The 26,390-nt window shown below is 49.7% G+C and overlaps 2 protein-coding genes and 1 long non-coding RNA gene across 19 annotated transcripts in view; 2 read left to right on the top strand and 1 right to left on the bottom strand.

The window, feature by feature from the left end:
- Nucleotides 1-553: 553 nt before the first annotated feature.
- On the top strand, nt 554-25,600 carry LOC100064666 (arylsulfatase D). 13 transcript variants are annotated; one of them, XM_023634428.2, is made up of 10 exons: nt 554-705; nt 2,817-2,966; nt 8,563-8,684; nt 11,177-11,299; nt 15,157-15,580; nt 15,796-15,932; nt 16,958-17,092; nt 19,098-19,260; nt 20,659-20,780; nt 22,256-23,478. In XM_023634428.2, exons 2-10 carry the CDS (start codon nt 2,839-2,841, stop codon nt 22,618-22,620), a joined length of 1,719 nt encoding a protein of 572 aa, XP_023490196.1. In that variant the 5' UTR covers nt 554-705; nt 2,817-2,838; the 3' UTR covers nt 22,621-23,478. The 13 variants fall into 13 exon arrangements, 11 of the variants coding, with proteins under 11 accessions (XP_023490196.1, XP_070112888.1, XP_023490193.1 ...); XM_023634425.2 differs by lacking the exon at nt 554-705 and adding an exon at nt 928-1,196; XM_023634421.2 differs by lacking the exon at nt 554-705 and adding an exon at nt 1,951-2,654.
- Nucleotides 9,895-21,663, bottom strand: LOC138921727 (uncharacterized). Its single transcript, XR_011434571.1, has 2 exons — nt 21,406-21,663; nt 9,895-11,368 (listed from the first exon to the last, which is right to left on the bottom strand). It is a non-coding gene; the product is annotated as an uncharacterized lncRNA (long non-coding RNA).
- The window catches only part of LOC100064629 (arylsulfatase H), a 29,873-nt gene continuing 28,957 nt past the window's right edge, over nt 25,475-26,390 (top strand). For 2 of the 5 annotated variants that reach the window (XM_014728744.3, XM_070256789.1), the window contains exon 1: nt 25,479-25,615. In XM_014728744.3, the coding sequence (XP_014584230.2) occupies nt 25,607-25,615 (9 nt within the window). In that variant the 5' untranslated portion in view covers nt 25,479-25,606. Of the gene's footprint in view, nt 25,616-25,724; nt 25,884-26,390 lie in introns of those variants that run through there. The other 3 variants (XM_070256788.1, XM_023634430.2, XM_014728743.3) reach the window with 3 other exon arrangements.

Below are 26,390 nucleotides of genomic sequence, written 5' to 3'. Positions count from 1 at the left end.
CCACGGAGCCCCCACGTTCTTGAAGTCGATTCGGACCCAGAGAATCAAGGCTCATCCTCCCTTTCCTAAAGAACTCTCCAAAACAGTACTTCTGGGGGACACCAGCTCCCACTGCCCCATCCTCCTTGGGCACTCCTAAACCCTCACGGCAGCCCTTACTTGGTTTCGATAATTTGCCCAAGCGCACCCAAGGCGCCTGCTCTGCATACCTTGGACAATCTTCCCTCCCTCCAATGTACAATTTCGTCAAAGGATCACATCTGGACTCCGGCCCTGCCCAACCTTCCTTCAGAGCTACTTCTGGGCTCCCAGCTTCTCGTTCCCTCCCCCCAGGCCTCCACTTTCTCCCTTTATGCTGAAGCAAGGAGCCCCAGCCAGCCGCAAAATCATCGGCTGACAACAGCTCCTCTCCGGGAATCAAGAAGCAAGACAAAGAGAGAAGCAGTAAACAACGCCCAAGAATTAATCCAGCTAGAGGGGGCCTCCCAAGAAATGTAAGCCAACTAAATCTGCCAACTAAAACACAAAGGTCTCTTCTGGAAACACAATCTCCAGCCCTATTTCTGGAGATGCCCCAATGCAGCGAACTTAGTGGGGAGCGATTCCCAATTACCATCTGGTAAAAATGCAGACCTGAGTGGGAAAGGTGAAAAAGAACGACTCCAGGGGCAACGAAGGGGGAGGACCAGCAGGCAGACTCTCGAGGTAAAAATCTCACGGCTGAATGTCCAACTAGGCTAGCTTGCTTTGAACACCCCCTCACCTGCCCTTGCCCACAGACTAGAAGTCTGGCATCCTGGACCCTCCTGAAATCCAGCTTGACATCTTGGTTGCCCGATTGCACGAGGCAAGTCCTAAGACCCTTCATGAGATGGAGACAGTGGGCTCCGGGCCGGTAGGGGCGTCCCCAAGGCCGCTGGCGGGGGCGGGGTGGTTGCGTGCCTCACCATGCCCAGGCCCAGCCAGCAGTAATTATCTCCTCGCAATCACGGAAAACCTGTTTGCAAGACCAATTTGCAAGAGATTAAGAGGATTAGGGAGGGAGCTGGGGGGCCCCCCACACCCCGGTGCTGCAGCTTCGTGGGCGGGTACGGGGCGCAGAGCGCTTGGGGCGAGGTCCTGCGCGCCCGGCCGCGCTCCGCCATGGGATCCACCGCGCAGACGGGACGCGCCCTGCCCGCCACCAGGTGCCCCAGGTGCGCGGGACAGGGCCCCCACTTGGGCTTGGGGCTGGGGGCACGACGGGGGAGCGGTTGACAAAGAGGGAGGGCTTCCAGGGTGGGCATGCGGCCCCGGGAAGGCCGGGCTGTGCGCGCGCCTGGGAGTCACCAAAACCCAGCTGGAGGCCCGTTCTCTGCTCTGCACAGACGCCGGACGAAAGAACTGGGGTGGGCGCAATGCCGCCCCACGGGGTGGGGGCATGGGGGAGAGGAGGCCAAGAGTGGGGGGAAGGGAGGAGGAAAAGAGAACAAAGGAAGAGTAGGGCGGGCCGAGGGAGGAGGAATGCCGCTGGTCACGCCCCGCAGAGAGCGGGCGAGCTCCCGCCCCCGCTGCGTAAGGCACGCCCCCTTGGCACGAGTCCCCATTTCCAGCGTCCCCTCACCCACTCTCTAAGACGCGTCCTGTCCAACCCCTTTGGCACCCCCGCCTCCTCGGACGACCGTGTCCCCTCCCCCCCTCCCTAAGACACACTCACCCGCCCCCGTGTCCCCTCCCTTGCTCTCCAAGACACACGCAGTCCGGTCCCCCGTGACCCCCCTCCTCGCGTCTCCTCCCAACGCGGACAAACCCTCGGTCCTACACTCTCCCCCTTCGCCCCGCCCTCGCGCGCCGAACCCCCAACATTAAGACACACCCCGTCCCGCCCAGCGGCCGCCCCCCCTGCAACCCGGAGCGCGCTCCTGTCGCCCCGCCCCCCCCAATTCTCTAAGACACGTCCCTTCCGCTCCTTGGCCCTACCCCCAAGAGGTCGGCCCTGCCCCGTTCAACTCTCCGGCCACGCCCCGTTGCGGTCCCAGCCAAGGGGCGGCGGGGACGCTCCACGAGTCTCCGGGTTGCTCGCGCACCAGGGCGACCTCCCGGAACGCAGATGGCCCTGAGGACCCCTGCTCGGCCCTCCTTCCAGCCCGGAGCCCGGGAATCGGGATTAAGGTGCCCCAGGCCCGCGTCCCTCGGGTTATGGGGCGGGGACAGCCCGGGATCCGCCCCCGCGCCGCTCCAAAAGCCCGGTTACGCACGGTCGGTTACGCACGGTCGCCCGTGCGCCCAAGGCCCTCGCAGACAAGGTCCCCTGCAAGTGTGTGCAGTGGCTGTTTGGGCAAAACAGCCTTGCTGGATCTCCCTGGCGCGTCTGGGGTGCTTTTAATCCCACATTTATCGTTTTCAAATGTAAGTCGTTCTGGTGCTCCCAGCCTCCCGGGAGCCGGAGCTCCGGGACATCTGGCGGAAGGCGCGGTGAGGCCACGCTGGGCCTCTGGCCGGCTGACCCAGGCCCTGAAGGCCAGCGCCCCACATCGTACCCTGCGGTTTGGTGTGAATTCAGCCAAAGTGGTGGGAAGGAGGGGCCTGGATCAATTCAGTCAAAGGAACCTAATTTTGGCCAAACCGCGACTTTCACAACGAAACCGAAAACAACCTCGCTCACGTTTACCGCGGTGGGTGTTAATTCTGCAAAAGGAATCAGAAGCTAGTTGCAGCCTCTTGTTAAATCCGAATTTCGTGGCGGCGCGTGTGCCTTCCCCGCGAGCTGGTTTGAAAAGCCAACTTCTCGTGCCAAATCACGGACGTTTATTTCTGCCTTTTGTTTTCCTCTGCAGGGACTGTGGGCCCCTCGTCCTCATGGTGGGTTTGCTACTGAGGACTTGCGAGTTAAGAGCAGCCGGTGCCTTGCAGCCGAACATCCTGCTGATAATGGCAGATGATCTGGGCATTGGGGACCTCGGTTGCTATGGGAACAGCACGCTGAGGTACAGTGTGGGGCCGGTGGTGTTGCTGGTGGTGCGAGTCTGTGTGGATTCGGCTGAATGGTGCATTGAAAATCTGCCTGTAGAAATCGGGCAATTCTAAGTGCATCCGGTCTCAACACGGAAAAAAGTATTTTTCGACCGGAAAAGAGAGTCCTAACCCTTTCAAACAATAGGGAACAACTGTGGTGGGTGGGCATATTCATTTTCTGGCGGCGGGTGATAACAAATGACCGTGCACTGGGGGCTTAAAATGGCAGGACTCCATCCTCCCCCGTCCTGGAGCCCAGAGTCTGGGGTCAAGGGTCGCAGGGCAGCGGAGTGAGCAGGACATGTGGGGCTGGAATGCAGGCCTTATCAGGGCCTTAGGGGCCCCAGTGAGGTTGGAACAAAATCCTACAGACTGGGTAGTTTGAACCCCAGGGGTCCACCCTCCCCTGTCCTGGAGCCCAGAGTCTGAGGTCAAGGGTCGCAGGGCCGCGCTCCCTCCGGAGGCTCCGGGGGAGGGTCCCTCCTGCCTCTTCCAGCGTCCGGGGCTCCAGGGTCCCTGGGCTGGTGGCCGCCTCCCTCCCGTCTCTGCCTCCGTCCTCACGGGGCTGCTCCTCTGCGTCTGCGTCTCCTCTTCTGTCTCTGAGGAGGACACCTCCTCCAGGATGCCCTCATCTCGAGGTCCATAAGTAATTATATCTGCAAAGCCCTTATTTCCCAATAAGGTCCCCTTCACGAATCGTGGGGATTAGGATGTGGGCAGGTGTGTTTGGGGGCTGCTGTTCAAGCCGGTATACAGTGAGTAAGGCCCGTTCAGAGTGTGCAGGCCCCCACGCCATCCCTGCCAGGAGGGAGGACGACGATGTTTGCATGCTTTCCTCACCAGGAGGAAAGCTGAGAGAGCTCCTCATTCCATTCTGTGGGCGTTTCCCTTAGATCACCCCAGAATTGAACACACGTCTGTCTCCCGGGAGCTGCCGCCTTGAGGACTAGTCTACACCCAGCAGGGCCTCCCTCCTTTTGGGACGGCCTTTGCAGACCGGCAGAGATCTCCCATGTACCCGGGGATCTTCTTTCCTCCCTACCTAGCAGACCTAGTTATAATTCACAAAACAGACAGTTCACTCATTTAAAGTGTACACTTCAGTGGCTTTTGGTAGTTTCGCAATTCTGCATCTGTCACCACAAAGCATTTTAGAACATTGTCATTCCCCAGAAAGGACCCCTGCACTCTCTTAGCCATAACCCCGATATTGGCTGAACTGTGTCCCCCGGATTCCCATGTTAGTGTCCTAACCCCCAGGACCTCAGGATGGGGCTGTATTTGGAGATGGGTCTTTAAGGAAGTGATGGAGGTTAAATGAGGTCAGTAAGGTGGGTCCTGATCCAAGAGGACTGGACCTCTTATGAGATGAGGACACAGACACTCGCAGAGGGACGACCACGTGAGGACACAGGGAGAAGACATGTCCACACGCCAAGGAGAGAGGCCTCAGGAGGAACCAGCCCTGCCCACACCTGGATCTCAGACATCCAGCCTCCAGGACCATGAGTCCGTTCATGTCTGTTTTTTGAGCTGCCCCATCTGTGGTCCTTTGTTACGGCAGCCCTGAGAAAACTCATACACTCCACAACCCCCCAGCCCTAGGCAGCCACTCATCTGCTTCCTATCTCTGTGTTTACCCCAGGACATTTCATTCAAATGGAATCATACACAATGTGTCCTTTTGTGTCTTGCTGCTTTCTCCTGGCATCCTGTTTTCAAGGTCCCTCCGCTCTTTAACCTGTATCAGAACTCCATCTCTGTAACGTGTATCAGAACTCCATCCCTTTTTTGCAGCCGAGTACCATTCTCTTCTGTGTTTGCCTCTTTTCCTTTATCCATTCACCTGTTGATGGACAATTAGACTCTTTCCGCTTTTTAGCTGTTAGGAACAACACTCCTCTCAACAATCCTGGACACGTTTTTGTGTGGACACATTCTTTTCCGTTTCTCTTGGGTGCATCCCCAGGACAGCAATTGCTGATCATACATGGGCCCGATACCTTGTTTTACATCAAGGAAAAAACTTGGAAGTTTGAACATCCCCTCCTGGCAGTACTGACCCTGCTTTGGAGTCATGTACCGAAAGAAGGTATCATTTAAATCTCTAACAGCCCCTCCCGCCTGTGGCTTTGGGTTGACGTTAAGAAAACTGCCAAGATGTGAGGTTTTCGTGCCTGATACCTCCCATAGGGAGCAGCACCCCTGAGTTTATGTCTGTATTCGTTCTCTTTCCACCCAGAATGCACTGGAAGCAAGGTCCTTGGGGGCATCCTAAAGCCAGCAAAGATGTTCTCTTAATGTAGGTCATTGATTCGTTGACCAAAACGTTGAGCCAAGAGGCCCCGTGTGGTGCATCATGGCACACACAGATATGGGGCCATGCCCCTCAGCATCCGCCTCCTAGGAATGCCGGCATTCTTCCCAACCTACGACACTTGCTCCGTCTTCAAAATTCTGTTTCCACTGCACTTCTGCCCCCCACGGCAAGCCGGCCACGCCGCCTTTAAGAATTCTGCTAAAAGGGAGCTAGTAAGGCTGACAGGTGGACGACTTATATCGTGTTTGGGAGGCATCTGGTTTAGAGAAACTATCTTTGGTTTCAAGGCGAGGGAGCTCCACCCACGAGAAACCATCCCTTGCCTCATCTTTCAGTGATTGGCTGTGCAGTCATTCAGACTCTTCTAGCACACCAGCTGTTCTCCGGTGGGAAATGAGTCTCATCTAATTATTTCGGGCAACCAGCGTATTAGAAAGTGCCTGTCTAAAGATGCCAGGCATATTTTTGTTCTAAATGAGAGGTGAGCCAACAACCATCTTTTTTGGTTTGAGGGCCACACGGTAGTAGCGTGGCTTGTGTGGGCCACATAAGGTGTGCGTTGCACATCCTTCTTTTCTCCCTTTTTATTTTTTCCAACTGTTGAGAAATGTGAAAACCCTTCTGAGCTCCAGAAGACTTAAGAAAATAGACCGAGGGCCACATTGGACCAAAGATTGCTGATCTTTGCTCTAAGTCACCGAACTTCGAAGTGTCTCAAACAGAGGGAGCAGAACTTGAGGAGTCTGTAAGAGTTGGGTCCAAAGTCATTTTCTGTTTGGCTCTGGTCAAACGTTCCTGGGTTTCCCCAGCAGGGGCAGGGTTGCGAGCCTCGTCACTCCATTTGGATTTGTGTTCGTAACGCCAGTTCTTTCCACGTGGAAGTGAATTGATGCTGGCAGGACAGTATCCCAGAAATTCTGCCTGATAAGAACAGAAAGTTGGAGAAACCGTGAGGTGCGTAATGAATGTGTAACCTGCTGATGGTCAGGGTGGAGGAGGTCTCAAGACTGCCTCTGTGGCCCCGACACTGCTTCTGAGAAGCTGTGCCATCAGTCACACATCTGGCACTTCCTTGGGCCTCAGTTTCCCCTCGGGGACATGAGGCCATTGGATGACCCTTCCAGCTCCATCGTGCGCAATATGATGCTCTGATGGCAAAGCCATGCCCAGGGATGTGTCAAAGACAGAGTAGAGAGTCTAAATAAACGTGACACCTGCTCATTTTGTTAACATAATAGGAAGAAAAGATATCTCTTCTCTTAGAAAAATCTCATTTGTGCACTGCCAATGACCTCTGCTTCCTGAGAGACAGCGGGATATTTCTTAGCATGTTTACACATCCTCAGATACTCTGATACTTTCTGGTTTTTAAATAAAAATGACTATGATTCTGCAGGCCACAGTGCTATTAAAAATAAAAAGAATGCATAAAGGAATGAGGGACACTCCAGAGAACTATTTTAGGACCATATTTGGAAATCAACTCGATCAGGGAAAAATGGGAGTGACATAAATTGACCAAGAAGCACAGAATTTAAAATGCCATTTATATATATTAAAGAAGTAGCATGTTTCCTGTTTTAAGATATCTTTTAACAAGTGGAGGGAAAAGGTTCTACAGGAGAAGGTTCCCATATGAGGTTCAAACCTATGGTATTTTTCATCCCATTTCCCCAGTTTAGGTAATCATGAAGACATCTGCAAGACATAAAGACTTGGTAGGTAGGTAGGTAGATAGATAGATAGATAGACAGACAGATGGTGGATGGATGGATGGATAGGTGGGTGGATGGAAAGATGGATGGATGGAAAGATAGATGGAAAGATGGATGGATGGATGGATGGATGGATAGATGGATAGATGGATAGATGGATGGATAGATGGATGGATAGATGGATGGATGGATGGATGGATGGATGGATGGATAGATAGATGGATGGATAGATAGATGGATGGATGGGTGGATAGATGGGTGGATAGACAGAGAGATAGGTGATAAATAGATAGATAGATGGATATAGATAGATACCAAGATTGATAGATAGATGGTAGATGATAGAGAGATACAGATGGATACATAGATAGATGTAGAGATAGATATACAGTTGGATAGATAGATAGATACAGATATAGAAACGGATATATAGATGATAGCTAGAGAGAGAGAGAGATTAGATAGATAGATAGATTAGATAGATAGATAGATGTACAGATGGATGGATAGGTAGACAGACAGACTGACTCTTATGCTAAGGCAGGATTTCTCAGCTTCATCACTCTTTAAATTGTGGGCTGGGTGACTCTCTGTGGTGGGCCATCCTGTGCACTGTAGGATGGTTGACCAGCATCCCTGGTGTCCACCCACCAGATGCCAGGAGCATCGCCTCTCCCTGAGCTGTGACACCTGAAATGGTCTCCAGACATTGCTGAGTGTCCCCTGGAAAGCAAAGCTGTCCCCATGGAGAGCCACTGGTTCAAAGTTGTCAGCCCTGGAGACGCAAAGAAAACTCTCCAAGATTTTTAAGACCTTACCATCCACCACACGCAACAAAACAACTTTTGAAAGCATCATTCGAAACTAGAGTGGGCTGCTCTGTTTCCCATTAACCAGAGACCAAGTGACCGCCTGTCAGGGGTGCTATAGAAGGGATTTCCTGTGGAGTGGGAACCGGAGCCAAATGGCTTTGGAGTTCCTATTTGAAATGAGGAGTCCCACTCTGGTTTTTGATGTCTGACGGCTGACATCCTTCAGACCTCACTCCTCCCTCTTGCCTTGTGCCCCACATCTGGACGAGCTAAGAAAGCCCCATGCTTCCTCCTTCAGTGCCCGTGGGAGATTCAAACCACACCAGCCCCTGCCCATGCGTGGGAACCCTCATCCTGGCCCCACGCCCACCCCACAATAATAACCCCAAGCCAGGCTCCCACCCCCATTCTCTCAAGCCATTGCAGACCTGTATGGGAGTTTCCCATGCTCTCCCAAAATGCTTCATCATGAGAGTCATAAATCTCAAACCCTTCTGAGGGGTGTGTGTTTGTGATATCATCAGGCTTGACCCTCAAAACAAACTTCTGGAGGGTGGGTCCACTTGCCTCTTCAGGAGACCATCATGCCACGAATTCTAAAGCCAGGTGAAGTCCCTACAGTAATGTTGATGCCCTCCACCCCGATGCCCTTCAAGGCAGGGTTCCCCGTCAATGGATGCATGTGCCCCTCCTGACGGTGACATTTGTGTGGCTCACTCAGGACGCCCCATATCGACCGGCTTGCTGAGGAAGGCGTGAGGCTCACCCAGCACCTGGCGGCCGCCCCGCTCTGCACTCCGAGCAGAGCTGCGTTTCTCACAGGGAGACACTCTTTCAGATCAGGTTGGTGCTGTGTAGACGGCCGACAAAAGGGCACGTCCGCGTCCGCTCATCTGTCGTCCTTAATAATTGGGCAGCAACGGTTGAGGTAGAGGAAACTGGTCGAAACATAGTCTGCAGTTGTGTCGTCTTGTAATTGCGTAAAGAATACTCTGTTTTGTGTAGTTGTGCAAAAAAAATGCATGAATATTGGGAATTCAGACGGCTCAAACTCTTCAGTGGGACCTGCTTGCATTTGACATTTTTCTCTATTTGTTTAAATATCTGAGTCAATCTTGAGGTGAAATCATGATTTCAGATGGGCTCTGAGGGCGCGGTGCAGGAAGCTGAATAATGCCCCGCATCCCAAACATGCCACATCCCAATGCCCAGAATCTGTGAGTGTGTCCTTATATGGCAGAGGGGACTTTGCAGGTGTGATTAAGGATCTTGAGATGGGGACATTATCCTGGATGATCCCGGTGGGCCCAATGTCATCACAAGGGTCCTTTTATAAGAGGGAAGCCGGACATTCAGAGTCAGAGGAGATGTGATGGAGAAAGGGGCCACGAGCCAAGGAATGTGAGCATCCTCTAAAAGGAACGGAGCCCTGCCAACACCATGATCTTAGTATTCCAATCCCCAGAAATGCAAGAAGATAAATCTCTGTTGTTTTATGGCACCAAATTCACAGTGATTGGTTACAGCAGCAATTGGAAAACGAGTACAGAGAGCCGTGTCGAAACTTTTGGTGTGAGGAAAGTGGTCATGTTCCTCGCAGGTATGTATGATGAGAGAGACAGGGAGCCGTTAAGACAGTTCAAAATTAATCAGAAAACCCCCAAAGTTACACCAACGGACACCCAGCAGAGCGGCTGGATTGAAAAAGGTAGACAGTACTAAGTGTTGGCAAGAATGTGGAGAAAGTGGAATTCCTCGCACACTGTGGATGGAGCTAGACAGTGGTATAACCACTGTGGAAATTTGTCAGCATCCGCTTAAGCGGAATGCATCCATGCCCCGTGACCCAGCAATTCCTAAGTACATTCTCAACATGTATGCACATGGATGTTCTACCAAAGATAGGGATGCGAATGTTTACAGCAACACTGAGGTGAGACCCCAAATACAAAACAGTTCATCAACAGAAGAATGGATTAATAAACTGGTCTATTCACACATTGGAATTATTCTGTTAGTCTGCTCCAGCTGTAATAACAAAAGACCACAGGTGGTTAGTCTAAACAACAGACATTTATTTCTCCCCATCCTGGAGGCTGGACAACCAAGAGCCAGGTGCAGGCAGGGCTGGATCCTCCTGAGGCCTCTCTCCTTGGTGTGTGGACGTGTCTTCTCCCCGTGTCCTCACGTGGTCGTCCCTCTGTGCGTGTCTGCGTCCTCATCTCTTCCCATCAGGACCCCAGTCCTGTTGCATCAGGACCCGCCCTCATGACCTCATTTCACCTCCATCACCTCCTTAAAGACCCATCTCTAAATACAGCCACATCCTGAGGTCCTGAGGGTTAGGTCTCCATTCACTAGGTGCCGGCAGCAACTACTCTCCCACCTTTCCTGAGTGTGACAACCCAAAATGCCTCCGGTATTGCCAAGTGTCCCTTGGGGGCAGGATCACCTTTGCTTGGGAACCACTGCCACAGACAGAAGATTAATAGATGATAGATAATTAGATAGACAGATAGGAAGAAAGTAGATAGATAAAAAGAAAGCAGATAGATAGATAGACAGATAGATAGATAGATGATAGATAGATAGATGGATGGATGGATAGATGGATGGATGGATGGATGGATAGATGGATGGATAGATGGATGGATAGATGGATGGATGGATGGATGGATGGATGGATGGATGGATAGATGGATGGATGGATAGATGGATGGATGGATGGATAGATGGATGGATGGATAGATGGATGGATGGATGGATGGATGGATGGATGGATGGATGGATGGATGGATAGATGGATGGATGGATGGATGGATGGATGGATGGATGGATGGATAGATGGATAGATGGATGGATGGATAGATGATAGATGGATGGATAGATACATGGATGGATAGATAGATAGATACATAGATAGATGATAGATACATAAGGATAGATAGATGATAGATAGATGATACCTAGATGATAGACAGATGATAGATGATAGAGATAGATAGATGATAACTAGATGATAGCTAGCTAGATGATAGATAAATAGATGATAGCTGATAGATAAACAGAGAGAATCTCACATGCCGAGGCCCAGGCTTTATCAGCCTCAGCCCTGCTGACACTGGGGCTGGATGACTCTCTGTGGTGGGGGCCGTCCTGGTCGCTGTAGGGCGTTTCCACCCAGTAGATGGCGGTAGTGCCCCTCTCCCAGTTATGAAAACTAATTCCAGGCGTTGCAAAGCGTCCACTGCTCAGGGGGTCAGAGTTGTCCTCAGCTGAGAACCCACGCGGCAGCTGAGGCACAGTGAAAGCTTCCTCTGCGCTCTGCTCCACAGGCATGGACGCCAGCGATGGGTACCGGGCGCTGCAGTGGAACGGAGGCTCGGGCGGGCTCCCTGAGAACGAGACCACGTTTGCGAGAATCCTGCAGCAACAAGGTTATGCAACGGGCCTCATAGGTGAGGGATGCAAGACGCTCCTATCATTCGGTGGTTGGGAGGATGGGTGACCCAACAGAACCTGTTTTCCTACAAGGGAAAAAAGTCATGTGTCAGAACCCAAATTTGGCACCCCATCCATCTTATCCCTCTTGGATTGTTCACAGAGTTGAGATTTTTGTCATTGATGAACAATTTTAATTCAAAATCTCGTTCCGTTGGCCTCTTTCTTTCCCTGGACATATCAATCTTCTCTCCCAATTCATCAGAAACTTCTAGAGACTTTCCTTAAATGGCCACCCACCACCTTGAAACCCTCAGAGTTAATAACCACTGCCTTCCTTTACATAGCACGCCGGGGAGGATCAGAAGCTCCCTCATTATAAAGGAGGCTGTGTGGGGGTCCCCAAGACCACCCCTCAGTTAGATGATTCTCTAGGAGGACTCAGGCTCAGCATAGAGTTGGACCCACAGTTATGGTTTATTACAGTAAAAGCATACAGAGCAAAGATCAGCAAAGAGAACAGATGCATGGGATGAAATCTTGGAGACACCAGGCGGAAGCTTCCAGACTCTTCTGGAAGTCACACAGGATGCACTTAATTCCTCCAACGATGACTTGTGACAACACGTGCAAAATGTTGTCACCAGGAAGCTCCTTAGAGACCCAGCGCCCAGGGTTTATATTGGCACCCGCTGCCTGGCGCCCACCAAAATTCCAGCCTCCCCCAAGGAAAGCTGGTGTTCAGCAAAAACCAGGCTGTTTGTGCAAACGGTTTAGGTGCAGGGAGCCTTTCTTTATCATTTATGGAATGAGGTCAACCTTCTGAAAAATCCAGATCTCAGACCTTAGCAAGGGGCCAACCTTGCAAGACCTTCTGTGAGGTTCCCTCTTTTCTGCACAGAGAGGACGGGAGGAAGAGTTGGTGTCCACCTGTCACGGACCAGGCTTTCATCCCTTGCTCCACCCATGGGTTTAGAAGTATCATCCCCGTCTTACAAACCATGAAATGGAGGCTCAGTGATGGGGTGGTCTGCCCCAACCCCACAGTCAAGGGAGGGCTGCATTAGATCTGTGGGCAGGGCGCCCCAATCAATTCTTTGCTGCGTTCTTCCCATACTGACGGTCGCTGTTCGGTTCAGAGGGGACCGCGACATTCTCACTTGCTCAAGGCTGTGATTGGCTTGGAGGTGATCAACGTTGTTGCACTTTCTAGAAATCCCTCCTATTTTCGAAATAGAGATTATGTAAATTTATTTCTCACAGTTCCGGATGCCGGAAGTCCAATATCAAGTTGCCAGCAGATTCTGTGTCTGGTGAGGACCCTATTCCTGGTTCATAGATGGCCATCTTCTCTCCGCGTCCTCACGTGGTGGAAGGGATGGGGGAGCTCTCTGGGGGCACTGATCCCGTCCATGGGGGCTCCACCCTCATCATCTAATCACCTTCCAAAGGCCCCACCTCCCAACATCATCACCTTGGGGGTTGGGATTCCACATATGAATTTTAGGGAGACGCCAGCATTCAGTCTATAGCATACCCTATCTCCAAGGGATTTTTCAAGGTCATTGCACACATTGACACTCTCACCTTCATTTCTCTTTCCAATCCTAAGGAAAGCAAGCCTTCTGAGCCACCTGAATTGACCGGAATGTTCCATGAGCAACTCCCACCATTGGGTCAACGTGCCTGATCCCGTAGCCTTCTGTGTATCTCCTCCTCACCAGGGGCATTTATTTCTGTGTTTGCTAGAATTGCAGACCTGGGCATCAATTCCTGGTCCACACACTCGGTCTATACTTGGGGAAGCCTGTTCTTCACGTTCCAAAGGATAGAAAGCTTTTTTTTTTTTTTTTTTTATTGAGTTAATGATAGGTTACAATCTTGTGAAATTTCAGTTGTACATTAATGTTTGTCAGTCATGTTGTAGGTGCACCACTTCACCCTTTGTGCCCACCCCCCACCCGACCTTTCCCCTGGTATCCACTAAACTGTTCTTGGTCCATAGTTTTAAATTCCTCATATGAGTGGAGTCACACACAGATTATCTTTCTCTCACTGGCTTATTTCACTTAACATAATTCTCTCAAGGTCCATCCATGTTATTGCAAATGGGATGATTTTGTTCTGTTTTGCAGCTGAGTAGTATTCCATTGTATATACGTACCACATCTTCTTTATCCATTCGTCTGTTGCTGGGCACTTAGGTTGCTTCCACGTCTTGGCTATTGTGAATAATGCTGCAATGAACATTGGGGTGCATAGGACTTTTGGGATTGCTGACTTCAAGCTCTTTGGATAAATACCCAGTAGTGGGATGGCTGGATCGTATGGTAGTTCTATTTTTAACTTTTTGAGGAATCTCCATGCTGTTTTCCATAGTGGCTGCACCAGTTTGCATTCCCACCAGCAGTGTATGAGGGTTCCTTTTTCTCCACAACCTCTCCAACATTTGTTGCTATTAGTTTTAGATATTTTTGTCATTCTAATGGGTGTAAGGTGATATCTTAGTGTAGTTTTGATTTGCATTTCCCCGATGATCAGCGATGATGAGCATCTTTTCATGTGCCTATTGGCCATCAGTATATCTTCTTTGGAGGAATGTCTGTTCATGTCTCCAGCCCATTTTTTGATTGGGTTGTTTGATGTTTTGTTGTTGAGTTGCGAGAGTTCTTTATATATTATGGATATTAAGCCTTTGTCAGATATATGACTTGCAAATATTTTTTCCCAGTTAGTGGGTTGTTTTTTTCTTTCAATCCTGTTTTCATTTGCCTTGAAGAAGCTCTTTAGTCTGATGAAGTCCCGTTTGTTTATTCTTTCTATTGTTTCCCTTCTCTGAGAAGGCATGGTGTCCGAAAAGATCCTTTTAATATTGATGTCAAAGAGTGTACTGCCTACGTTTTCTTCCAGAAGCCTTATGGTTTCAGGTCTCACCTTTAGGTCTTTCATCCATTTTGAGTTTATTTTGGCGAATGGTGACCAAAGGATAGAAAGCTTTTGAGGTGGCACAGCGTCCTGTAGAGTTTTCTTCTCCACGGTCCTCCCCAGATTCCAGCACTTCTGTGTCTTTGTGAAAAGGGAGATAGAAGTGAGTCTGGGCTCTGGGACTAGAACAGATTCCTCCAGGTTCTGAAGACAGCGTGGGAGTGGTGGGAGGGGAGAGCGGGCAGGAACCTGGTTGAACTTCTCCACTTGGAAGTTACGGGAGACAGGACATTGGAGACTTTTCCATCCTGTTTTGTAGCTACATTTAATTTGGTTGAGGGTCTAGGACATAGGAGATAGAAAGTGCCCATGGACAACCCAATTCTTGGACATTCTCCTAGAATTGGACAAGTCGGCGTCCTCATGTTCCATCTCCACAATATCCTTGTAAGAGTTATGGCTTCTGAAAAAAATCTCTAAGTGTTTCATGATTCCCAGTTAGCGGAGGGAGCCAGTTACTTCGACTCTGTCCTAAGATGATTTAAGAGCCAATGTCCATTATCAGCTGGCTTCCTTTTAAGTAAAAAATATTGGTAAATGATATTTTGTAAGTTATTTTTAATAGCAGAATGGTCTAGGGTTGCAAACTTGTAATCCCAAACGCTCCATAAAATCTTAAACCATTAATCGCTTGATGATGGTCATTGCATTGATGCATTCCTTAGTCTTTATGAAGTATAGTGTATCCATTTAAATACCCATATCAAATAAACTCATTTTATCCCTTTCTATTTCAAATTTCTAATCTATTCCTTTCTTATTTCAAATTTTGGTGTTTGCATACCTGCCTCTTCATCGCAACGTCCAGATTCTTCTGAGAAGGTGATTCCTATCAGACGAGTACCTTCCATATATGTTTTTTGCTTACCTTTTTGCTTTTTATTCTTAGGAAAATGGCACCAGGGTGTAAACTGTGAATCGCGCGTAGACCACTGCCACCACCCGCTAAACCATGGATTTGACTATTTTTATGGCATGCCCTTCACACTCGTGAATGACTGCCACCCAGACAGGCCCCCGGAAGTGGACGCCGCCACGCGAGCGAAACTCTGGCGTTACACCCAGATGCTGGCCCTGGGGATGCTCACCGTTGCTGCCAGCAAGGCCTGTGGGTTAATCTCCGTGTCCTGGAAAGCGGTTACGGGTGCGGCCGGCCTCGTCTTCCTGTTTTTCGCGTCCTGGTACGCCAGCTTTGGGTTTGTGCGCCGCTGGAATTGCATCCTGATGAGAAACCATGACGTCACAGAGCAGCCCATGGTTTTGGAAAGGACAGCGAGTCTCATGCTCAAGGAAGCGGTTTCCTACATTGAAAGGTAATCAAACCACCACGTTTCAAAGTGGGGATGAGTTCTCCAAGCATCTGAGTCTCTTGAGCATCTTTAGGATTTCATAGATGGGCTTGAAGAATTCAAGCCTTTTCCTATGGGTTGGTTCCCAAAACTTGAGTCTCTCCTTTGAAGGAATGTGATGGACCAAAAAGCATTGAAACAGATGCCATGATGTTGCAAGGGCGGTTTTCTCCTTTCAGAAATAAGCACGGGCCATTCCTGCTCTTCGTTTCCTTGTTGCACGTACACATCCCCCTTGTGACCACGAAAGAGTTTCTTGGCGAAAGCCAGCATGGCTTATATGGCGACAACGTGGAAGAGATGGACTGGCTTGTAGGTAAGTGAAGGCACGACCCAGCCTTACTCACTCTTGGCCTCACCCATAAAGTGTGGTGAAACACTGGCCATCTTACCATGAACCAGGTTACAATAAAGAATAAGAGAAAAGATGAGGAATAGGAAGAAAACTCTCCCATATTGTGCACGAGCTCCTTTGACATTTCCCATTTCTTGGTCTACTTTGGTGCAAATTCCTCCTTCTCCAGTGTCCGTTACTTAAAGCCATCTCGAGACGTGACAGAAAGCGAAGCAAGAAGGTTCAGGAAAGCGGACCCAAATCTCTTTCCTCCTATGGCTTCAAGAAAGCTTCGGGAGGACCAGCAAGATTGTAGACTCTTAAAAAGAACGAATGTAGACATTGAGACCTTTGTAGCCTACGATCGTGTGTCCCAACCAAGCTTAGTGACACGCTCAGCCAGGTAAAGAGCCAAACCACCCCCAAAATAGAAGGGTGATTACATAACGTGGTGACAAGCTGTCTTTCAGTGGGACAAATCCCCATGTGGTTTACGATCTTTATTTTCAGTGCTTTCGATGCCCATGTGGTGTCCATGGATAAGCGGTTGCTTGGTTTGCGGATGGTTCTGCATGCTGAGTCTTGGCCCTCTATGGGAATACCCACAGACGCTCACAACCCTGGTTTCCTCCTGTATCAACAGGAGTCTCCCCGACACTGTTTCTCACCACGTTCCCACCCCCACACGCTGATGACAGACACGTGGACACATGCACCTGTAGCGTATCTAAAACATTCCCTTGGGGACATCTTGGCTTCATGTGTTTGTTGTGTTTTCTGCATTGGTGGTACCTTTGTAAACAAGATTCTGAATTCCTTGGTATCAGAACCATTGGCTATGCCTTCACACTTTGCGGCTTTGGTCATCACCACGGTCTCCAGGGCACTGTGGTCCCTTCTGATGACTATCTAGGAAGCGATGACATTCACAGAGAGGGGGAGTCGTGCTGACTTCGGCTGACGCCATTTCACTTCCTTCATCCCAAAACGTTCCATTTCTCGTGAAGGTGAAATTCTTAACGCCGTCGAAGAGAACGGCTTGAAAAACACGACATTCACCTACTTTACCTCCGATCACGGGGGACATTTGGAGGCAAGAGACGAACACAGCCAGCTCGGAGGATGGAACGGAATATACAGAGGTAAGACCGGTGGATGTGGGAGGTTAAGAAGCTGCTATCAACCAAATGACTCCGCCCCCAGGGAAGGCTGGAGGAGAGCTGGTAGTGATAACGAGGGTGCTCTTTCAAAGAGGATTTCTTGAGCATCTACTTTAGACCACGTTCTACTTCAATGCCAAGATAGAGAGACAAAGACACAGGGCGTTCCCTTCCAGGGTTCATATTTTAGTAAGAGAGACATATATAAATAAATAATGGAGCTAAAATTAAAATAAATACTGTTCTAAATAAAACCTAGCATAGTGATTATATTCCCAATTGTGTATGTCCCTGTATTGCTTTCTATCGGTCAGGTTTGGGTACCATACATTTATATTGCTGTTTTTAAAAAGTTTGATATGGTCAATGCGCCTTATTCATGGATTCCATCTCTTGGGGATTCTCCTGCCTGCTAAAATTTCTTTGTAACCCCAAAATCAACACCTGAGGCACTTTTCCAGTCATTTGAAGAGCGGCCAAAAAATTGAGTCGTGTGATGCCCACATTCCCAGCCGGGGTTGGACAGGGCGACTCTCTGACTTCTTGTTTCAGCTCCCAGACCGTCAACATGCGTCCTTTCCGTGGTCTACTTAGTGTCACGTTTTTGCATTTTTGTGCTTTTTCTTGGCGATTTCACTGTTTAAAAGGCTCCCAATGGAGCGCTAAATTGCCGCCTAGCACAGAAAGGCTGCGATGTGCCTTACGGAGAAAATACGTGTGTGAGAGGAGCTTCCTCCAGCCAGGAGATATAGTGCATTGACTCTGAGTTCAATGTTGATCAATCAACTATATAGATTCAATCAGGTGCCTTGAAACAGAAATACACATAAACAAGGTTAGGTATTGATCGACTGATGAAAATATGGAGATCAGAGCTTCACAGGAACCTAGCTCTGTATTGCCCTGGGAACAATGGTTCACTATTCGCCGATTCAGTGTTTTTGGTGACTTTACAAAACATAAGAATGATAATGATGAGAATCGACTGTATATGAGCCTGTTACAATTTTGGAAGTTCCCATACGTGTGAGCGTGTTAGACAGAACTCAAAAAATGGCCCCACCAAAATGCTCCTCGTTGACGCCTGGCATCGGTGACTATGGTGGGCCCTCACTCTCATGATTGCATTGTGTCATATGGCACCCTTGACCTTTAGGTAGGGAGATGATCTGGGTGGGCCTGGCCTAATCACATGAAACTAGATTTTTCCAACGCCCTGAACAAACACAGAAGTGGATTTTTCCTCCGATCCTCTGTTGAGGAGTCCAGACAGCCGACACCTTGATTTCAGACTTGTGAGACCCAGAGCAGAGGACCCAGCCCTGCCGTGCCACCCTTTCGACCTACAGAACTGAGACCTGGAAACAGGAGTTGTTTTAAGTTGCTGAGTTTTAATAACTTGTCACACAGCAGTAGAAAACTGATGCAATAGCCTTAAAGCTTTAACTCCAATAAAAAAAAAAGCATTTATTTAGCAGGATTCTGAACATTTCTCTCCCTCCTTAAAATTCTCCCACCGTCACATGTAATTGTTTTAATCCCCGTAGCTTGAGTTCCGAGGGAGTGTGAGCACACTGGCTGACGCTTAATAATTATTTGCATTTCACCAAGAGCCAGCCTGGGCCTCCCGCCCATTGCCAGAGGTCCCTGGGAGGGTGGCCTTGGAGATGAAGAAGGGGTAGGAGAGAGAGGGCAAAGAAATGCATGGAAGGTGTGCTGAGGAGAGGCGACAGGGAGAAGGGAAGTTCACAGGCCCAGTCCTCAGTCCATCCAGAAATTAAAAGGACGGAGGAAGATGCGGGCAACCAACCGTCCATTTGTACGAAATCCCCGTACCACTCATTCCCCCACATCCCTTTGGTTAGGGCCGCCATGGAGACCCAGCGAATTTCAAGGAGAGGGGATGTGGCCTCCACCCGCTGCATGCAGATGTGTGTCCAGACTGGACGATCTCCTGGACAATCATAACGATGTCGTCTCCTTACAGGTGGCAAAGGCATGGGCGGCTGGGAAGGCGGGATCCGTGTCCCCGGGATATTCCGGTGGCCCGGGGTGCTGCCGGCCGGCCGAGTGATCCACGAGCCCACCAGCCTGATGGATGTTTTCCCCACCGTGGTCCAGCTGGCGGGCGGCCAGGTGCCCCAGGACAGGTACACGTGCCTTGAAACCACCCACCCTCTATTTCCTGAGGGCTCGCCCTTCACTCTGCCACATTTAGGGGAAAAACCTACAACGACATGACAACATTTACAAACTTCTCCCGGCCTCAAATGCAGGGGACAGCCTATCATAAAATACCCATACCCAGCCAAACGTAAGATTAAATAAAACCTTGACTCGTTTTGCAGTTTCGGTAAAAATTTTAGACCTCAGCTTAACGATGGGAGATTAGAAAGTAGAACGCGATCTGTTGAAAAACATCTCCCTATAATTTCCTGAAATGCAATCTTGCCCGTAGGTTGATGAAGCTGTGACAATAGGACTTAAAAATGATTTCTCCCTCCATGTTATCACACGGCCAAACAGTCAGCCTAACACAGGAGAAAAAAACAGAAGTCAGTATTTTTTTGATAATGATTTGATGTTACTCCTCCGTCCTTGTAAGGCATCATAATATGAAGTATTCTATCTCCAACTTCTCACCCCGACAAAAGCATCTGTATCATCAGAGTGGCCCATGCAATTGTGCAGGCTGGCAAATGGAAATCCTTACGTCAGGCCGGCAGGCTGGAAACTCAGACAGAATTCCATCTTCTCTGGGAAACCTCAGTCTTTGCTCTTGCTGACCTTCAACTGATCAGACGAGAACCACCCTCCTTAGCAAGGGGGATGTGCTTTGCTTAAGGTCTCCTGATTGGAGATGCTAACCACTGCTACAAAGTACCTTGATGGCGACACCCAGACATGTGTTTCACCAAGCAGCTGGGCATCATCGCCCAGCCACGTAGACACACAAAATGGGACCATCACAGTCACGCTATAATTAAAAGTCAACAGCTAAAAGTGCTTTACTGTTGTAAGGAAAAGTACTCCATTTCGACATTGAATTCAGATTGAGGACTTCTGAAAATTATACGTTCTTTATGGGGAAGGACCACCAGGTTGTGTCCATCACTGGCTTCCCTTGTCCAGCTCCTTCATACATGTGACCACACATGTTGGAATCTATAATGATTTAAAGATTTTTGCTGCCCTGTTGCTCAACCTAGGGGCGTGGGCAGTCCAGCTGGAATTTAAGAAGACCTTGTGTTAACATCTGGGGTCAGAATGGTGTGTGTTGGTGCGTGTGTGTGCATGCATGTGTGTGTTCTGCCTCTGTAGTGCTGGGTAACAAACGACCCCGATACTTGGTGACTTTGTGTCTTAAAATAACCCTTTGTATCTTGCCCAGCAACTTGCAGTCCGGCAGTGCTCAGGGAGACAGCTCATCTCTGCTCCATTCCCTCTAAGCTGGGACCCCTGCAGCCTTAGAGTTTTATTCCCAGGTGCGAAATGCAGCTGGAGCGGCCTACGTGTGATTCCGTCCTGTGCTGTCTTCTCTGAATCAGGGTGATCGATGGCCGTAGCCTGGTGCCCTTGCTGCAGGGAGCTGCTGAGCACTCGGAGCATGAGTTTCTGTTTCATTACTGCGGGAAGCATCTGCACGCAGCTCGCTGGCACGACAAGGACAGTGAGTACATGCCCTATCCCTGACACAGTGGGGGCTCATACTAGTCAGTGTGCTCCAGAGAAACAGAACCAAGAGGATGTGTGGATGGACAGATGGATGATAGACAGACAGATAGATGGATGGATGGATAGATAAATGATGGATGGATGGATAATGGATGGATGGGTGGATGGATGGGTGGATGGATGGATGGATGGGTGGATGGATGGATGGATGATGGATGGATGGATAATGGATGGATGGGTGGATGGATGGATGGATGGGTGGATGGATGGATGGATGGATGGGTGGATGGATGGATGGATGATGGAAGAAAGATGCTGAAAAGATGATAGATGATAGATAGGTGATAAGTGATAGATAGATAGGTGATGGATGGATAGATAAATGATAGATGGATGAATAGATCAAGGGCTGATAGATAGATAGAGATAGGTGAATAGATAGATGACGGATGGATGGATGACTGGCTAATGGATGGATGGAAGATAGATGATGAAAAAGATAGATAGATAGATAGACAGGTAGATAGATGATAGCTAGTTAACTAGCTAGAAAGATGATGATAGAGAAAGAGAGAGATTGATTGATTGACTGATTGATTGATTTTAAGATATTGGCTTACCTGGCTCTGGGGGCTGGCAAACCGGAAACCCGCAGGGCAGGCTGGCAGCCTGTCAGGAGCTGTTGGCCATCTTGAGTCCAAAGGCTGGAAACTCAGGCAGAATTTCTATTCTGGCCTTCTGGAAGCAGAATTCCTTCCTCTTTGGGGGACCTCGGTCTTTTTTCCCTTGAGTCCTTCAGCTGACTGCATGCGGCCCACCAACATTATGGCAGGCAGTCTGCTTTCCTCCAAGTCGACTGTTTTCCAAGTTAATCTTACCTAAAAAGAAATACCTGCAAGGTGACATCTGGGCGGGTGTTCCACCACATCTCCAGGCACCTTAGCCTGGCCGGGCTGACACATCAAATTTACCATCACAGGGAAAATCCCTTTCTTACAAGCTGAGAAGAACCACTCGAGGTCTCAAGGAGGACGGCAGCTGGTGCCTGGCTGCAGTTATGGAGGAAGGGCCATGCCGGCTCCACTCCCTGCCGTCCTCTGATTGGCTCTGTTATCTGCAGTGTATCCAAATGAGCTTCTTGAGGACCTAGCAAGACTTTTGCCAATCCTACTTGTTCTTGTTTATACAAGTAATATGGGGACAGTGAACAATTAACACATAGGAAAAGGGTGAGAAGGAACTAAGTGGCATCTATGATCTGAATCCCCACGGGGAGCCACACACACACATACGCACGCACACCCACACGGATATGACAACATCCATGTTGTACAACTTGCATTCTCCTATCTTCTCTTTTTTTATTTGACGTGGGATGTCGATGAGGCTTGCCCGGTGCTGGTACCTGGGTCAGGTGCTCACTCTCCATCAGGTTTCTCCTGCTCTGACCTCGTTCCCATTTGCATCCAGGTGGAAGACTCTGGAAGGTCCATTACATGACGCCACGGTTCCACCCGGAGGGAGCGGGCGCCTGCTACGGCCAAGGCGTGTGCCCGTGCTCTGGGGAGGGCGTGACCCAGCACAACCCCCCTTTGCTCTTTGAGCTCTCCAGGGACCCTTCCGAGGCACGGCCCCTGACTCCCGGCTCTGAGCCCCTGTACCACGCAGTGGTAGCGAGGGTGGGCCAGGCGGTGGAGGAGCACAGGGAGACCCTGAGTCCTGTGCCACCACAGTTTTCACTGAGCAACATCCTGTGGAAGCCGTGGCTGCAGCCTTGCTGTGGCATCTTCCCCTTCTGCTCCTGCACCCAGGACGAGGACCACAGGGAGACATGACCTCGCACTTGTCAGGAAGGCTGCCCTCAGAAAGACGGGAGATAAGGTGCATTGATGAGGATGTGGAGAAGAGGGAACCCTCGTGCACGATTGGTGGGAATGCAGGTTGCTGCCGCCTCTGCGGAAAACAGTATTGAGGTTCCTCCAAAAATAAAAATAGAACTACAATGTAGTCCATCAATTGCACTTCTGCATGTATATCTGGAGGAAATGAAATCAGGATCTCAACGAGATATCTGCACCCCCATGTTCATTGCAGCATTATTCACAATAGCCAAGACATGGAAGCAACCTAAGTGTCCTTCAATGAGTGAATGGATAAGGAGAATGTGGTATAGCCATACAATGGAATATTATGCAGCCATAAAAAAGGGAGGAATCCTGCCATTTGCAACAAGCTGCACGGACCTTGAGAGCATTATGCTAAGTGAAATAACTCAGAGAATGACACATACCGTATGATCTCACTTATATGTGGAAGGTAAAAAAAAAAAAAAATAAGCTCATAGAAGGAGAGAGTAGAATGGTTATTGCCAAGGGCTGGGGGAGTTGGGGGGATGTTGGTCGAATGGTACCCACTTCCAGATGTTGTTCAAATGGTACCCCCTTCCAGTTAGAAGATGAATAAGTTCTGGGGGCCTGATGTCCAGCACGGTGACTACAATTAATAATACTATATTGTGTCCTTGAAAGTTACTAAGAGAGTAGCTCTTCAGTGTTGTCACCACACACATAAAAATGATACTGAGTTGATGAACCTGTTAATTAGCTTGATTGTGGTGATCATTTCACAATGGATACATTTATCAAATCGTCACGTTGTACACCTTAAATAGATATAATTTTATTTGCCAATGATACTTCGATAAAGCTGGAATTTTTTTTTAAAGACAAGGACTGCTCCCACCAAGGGGTAGGACCATGAGAGGGGACCCAGGAGACAATGATGGGACTGATAAAGAATCTACCACGTTGGTTTCCCTTTCTTGAGGAGCATGCCCCAACTTTCACATTTTGGGGGATGTTGATCGGTTCCCCCTGTGTCCATCGGGACCCCAGCTGGAAGCAGACCTTGAAAAGGAGACTACAGTGCATCTAAGGCAGGGAGACTTCACTACCAGGAACCAGAGGAGGGTTGTGTTCCAGGGACCCAGGTGGGAGGCAGGATGCCACCACCATCCCTAGGCTCGGAGCCTTCCGGATTCCGGAGGGGGAGTTGGCAGGGGCTGCCCGCAGGGGTGGGGGCCTCGGATAGAAGACCCGACGCAGCCCTGCCTACCAGGAGGCTGGTCCCTCCATCCCCCTGCTCCCTGTACCCATCTCCTCAAGGGGCCTGTGCTGTCTGCACCCAACCTCCGTCTGGCGGGAATCTGAGCCGAGGGGACGCAGGGTCTAGATGCAGCTTCCCGCGGCCAGGTGGGAAGGCGTTGACCTGGCGGGACAAACCGAGAAGACCCAGTACAACTTTTGTGGCTGTTAGTACAGTTGAGTGAATTCCAACTTTCAGTTCCCCCACTCCATGCACAGAAGATGGGAACCCTGCCCGGTCTTTTTGCACCATCCTCTCCCCTTCTGGGACTTAGATCAGACAACGCTCTGCTGCCATTCGTAGGGTTTTCATGGCCAGGTTTTTTGGAAGTGGGTCTGGTGTTGCACTTGATTCTCAAGGGTGTTGCAGAAACCCATTTGTATTAGTTGCTCAGGCTGCCCTAACAAAGGACCCCAAACTGGGCAGCTTACACAACAGACAATGATGGTCTCCCAGTTCTGGAGGCTGGACGTGCAAGATCCAGGTGCGGGCAGGGCTGGTTCCTCCTGAGGCCTCTGTCCTTGGTGTGTAGACGCCATCTTGTCCCTGTGTCCTCACATGGTCGTCCGTCTGTGCGTGTCTGTGTCCTCATCTCTTCTCCTAAGGACCCCAGTCCTGTTGGATCAGGACCCACCCTCATGACCTCAGTTTACCTGCATCACCTCTTCAAAGACCCATGTCCAAATACACTCCCATTCTGACATCCTGGGGGTTAGGGCCTTGACGTAGGAATTTTGGGGGCGGGGGACACAAACATCTATTCATAACATCGTGAAACCTTCCACTAGAATCATTCGAACTGATCATGGTTCAAGAATGTCCTGACATTCAATGAAAACAGCCGTAAACATCGATTTCTTCAAGCTCCATTATTAGCCAGATTCAAGTCTAGGCATGTGTCGCTTAACGACGACGGGGATGTTCTGAGAAATGCGTCTTTAGGCGATTTCGTCTCTCTGTGAACGTCACAGAGCGTCCTAACACAAGCCTAGGTGGTATAGCCTACTACACACCTAGGCTAGATGGTAGTAATCTTATGGGAACCCCATCAGGTATGCAGTCCATCACTGACAGATACGTCATAATGGGGCACGCGGACAACTGAGTATATTATTCAGCCCTTTACAACTGGCACAGAGGGTCTCAGCGTGCTTTGCCCGAGCCGTGGAGTGTTTTCCTTGCTCGTTGTAGTCTTAGGAGGGAGCAGAAAGGGAGGTAAACCATCTAAACGTGAGCCACTGCTCCATGCTCATTAACGTAATTAATGTAATGTAATTAAGTCCACAAGCACCAGGCTAGTCCAGGCTCTGCTCCGCAAACGGGCTTCTGCTGTGGAATTTCTTGGAAAACCAGCGTATTCCCAAGCTAACAACGGAGCGGAAAGACTGCATAAAACAGATTTCCCCCCGGGGTGGGGTTCAATTGTCTGTGTTTGCCCTCCATCCACAATCCTTCTCCGCCCACCTCCACCCCTCCTTTGAAGGACCCAGCCGGACGTTGCTCTTCATAACCCCATGGATCCCACAGAGAAGACCATCCACCCTGGAGTACCCAGCTTTCGGAAAACCTCAACCAGAGACACAGACTCAAGTGCTCACAGGGTTTTATAGACGAGGGAAGGACACCGAGCCTGAGAAGATAAAAATCTGGAGTCTTGAGATGGGGAGATGATCCTGGATGATGCAGGTGAGCCCAATGCCATCACCCGGGTCCTTGTAAGAGGGAGACAGGAGGGTCAGGGTCAGAGAAGATGATGTGATGATGGAAGCAGAGGTCGGAGGGATGCATTTTGCAGATGGAGGGCGGGGGCGTCAGACAGAACCTTCCAGAAGCTGGAAAAGGCAAGGAAGCAGCTTCTCCTCTCAAGCCTCCAAGAGGAGCCAGCTCTGCCCACACCTTGACGTCAGCCCAGAGAGACCCACGGCTGACTTGTGACATCCAGAACCGTGAGACGGTAAGTCTGTGCTGTTTTAAGCTGCTGAGTACGTGATGATTTGTTATGTCAGCTCTAGTAGGAAGCTAACACACTTCCTAGAGGTGTCGGTCCCCCCCACTCCCCAATTCACAAAGGGAAGGGACATTGCATTCCCTCTTCAGCATCTCTCCGCTCCTGCCCATTCTAGACGGACATGGTTCAAGTTCACCTCATCCCCATCCTGAGGCCCCACAGCGCTCCACACCTCTATGAGGGGAAATACCACCTCCTCACTCTCCTTTTTAAAATGCACACTCTCCTGCTCATTGGGAGCAACCGTGGACAAGGATGAAATATATTCCTCTCTGTTGTCAGAAAGCCTTGCATCCCCCACCCAAAAAAAGTATGCAAAGAAAAAACTGCAGAACAAGTAAACAGATTCGCATGCCCATCTTCCCCCTGTTCCCTTGTTTAAAAACCCCAGCTTTAACCACACCTGTAGGACCCACGACCGAAACCACGTGCTTCAAATTTAGAGGTTCTGGC

Source organism: Equus caballus, chromosome X (genome assembly GCF_041296265.1).
Source record: "Equus caballus isolate H_3958 breed thoroughbred chromosome X, TB-T2T, whole genome shotgun sequence".
NCBI classification, from domain to species: domain Eukaryota; kingdom Metazoa; phylum Chordata; class Mammalia; order Perissodactyla; family Equidae; genus Equus; species Equus caballus.
Note: the sequence above shows the minus strand (reverse complement) of the source record. Positions and strands in the feature narration are given on the sequence as shown.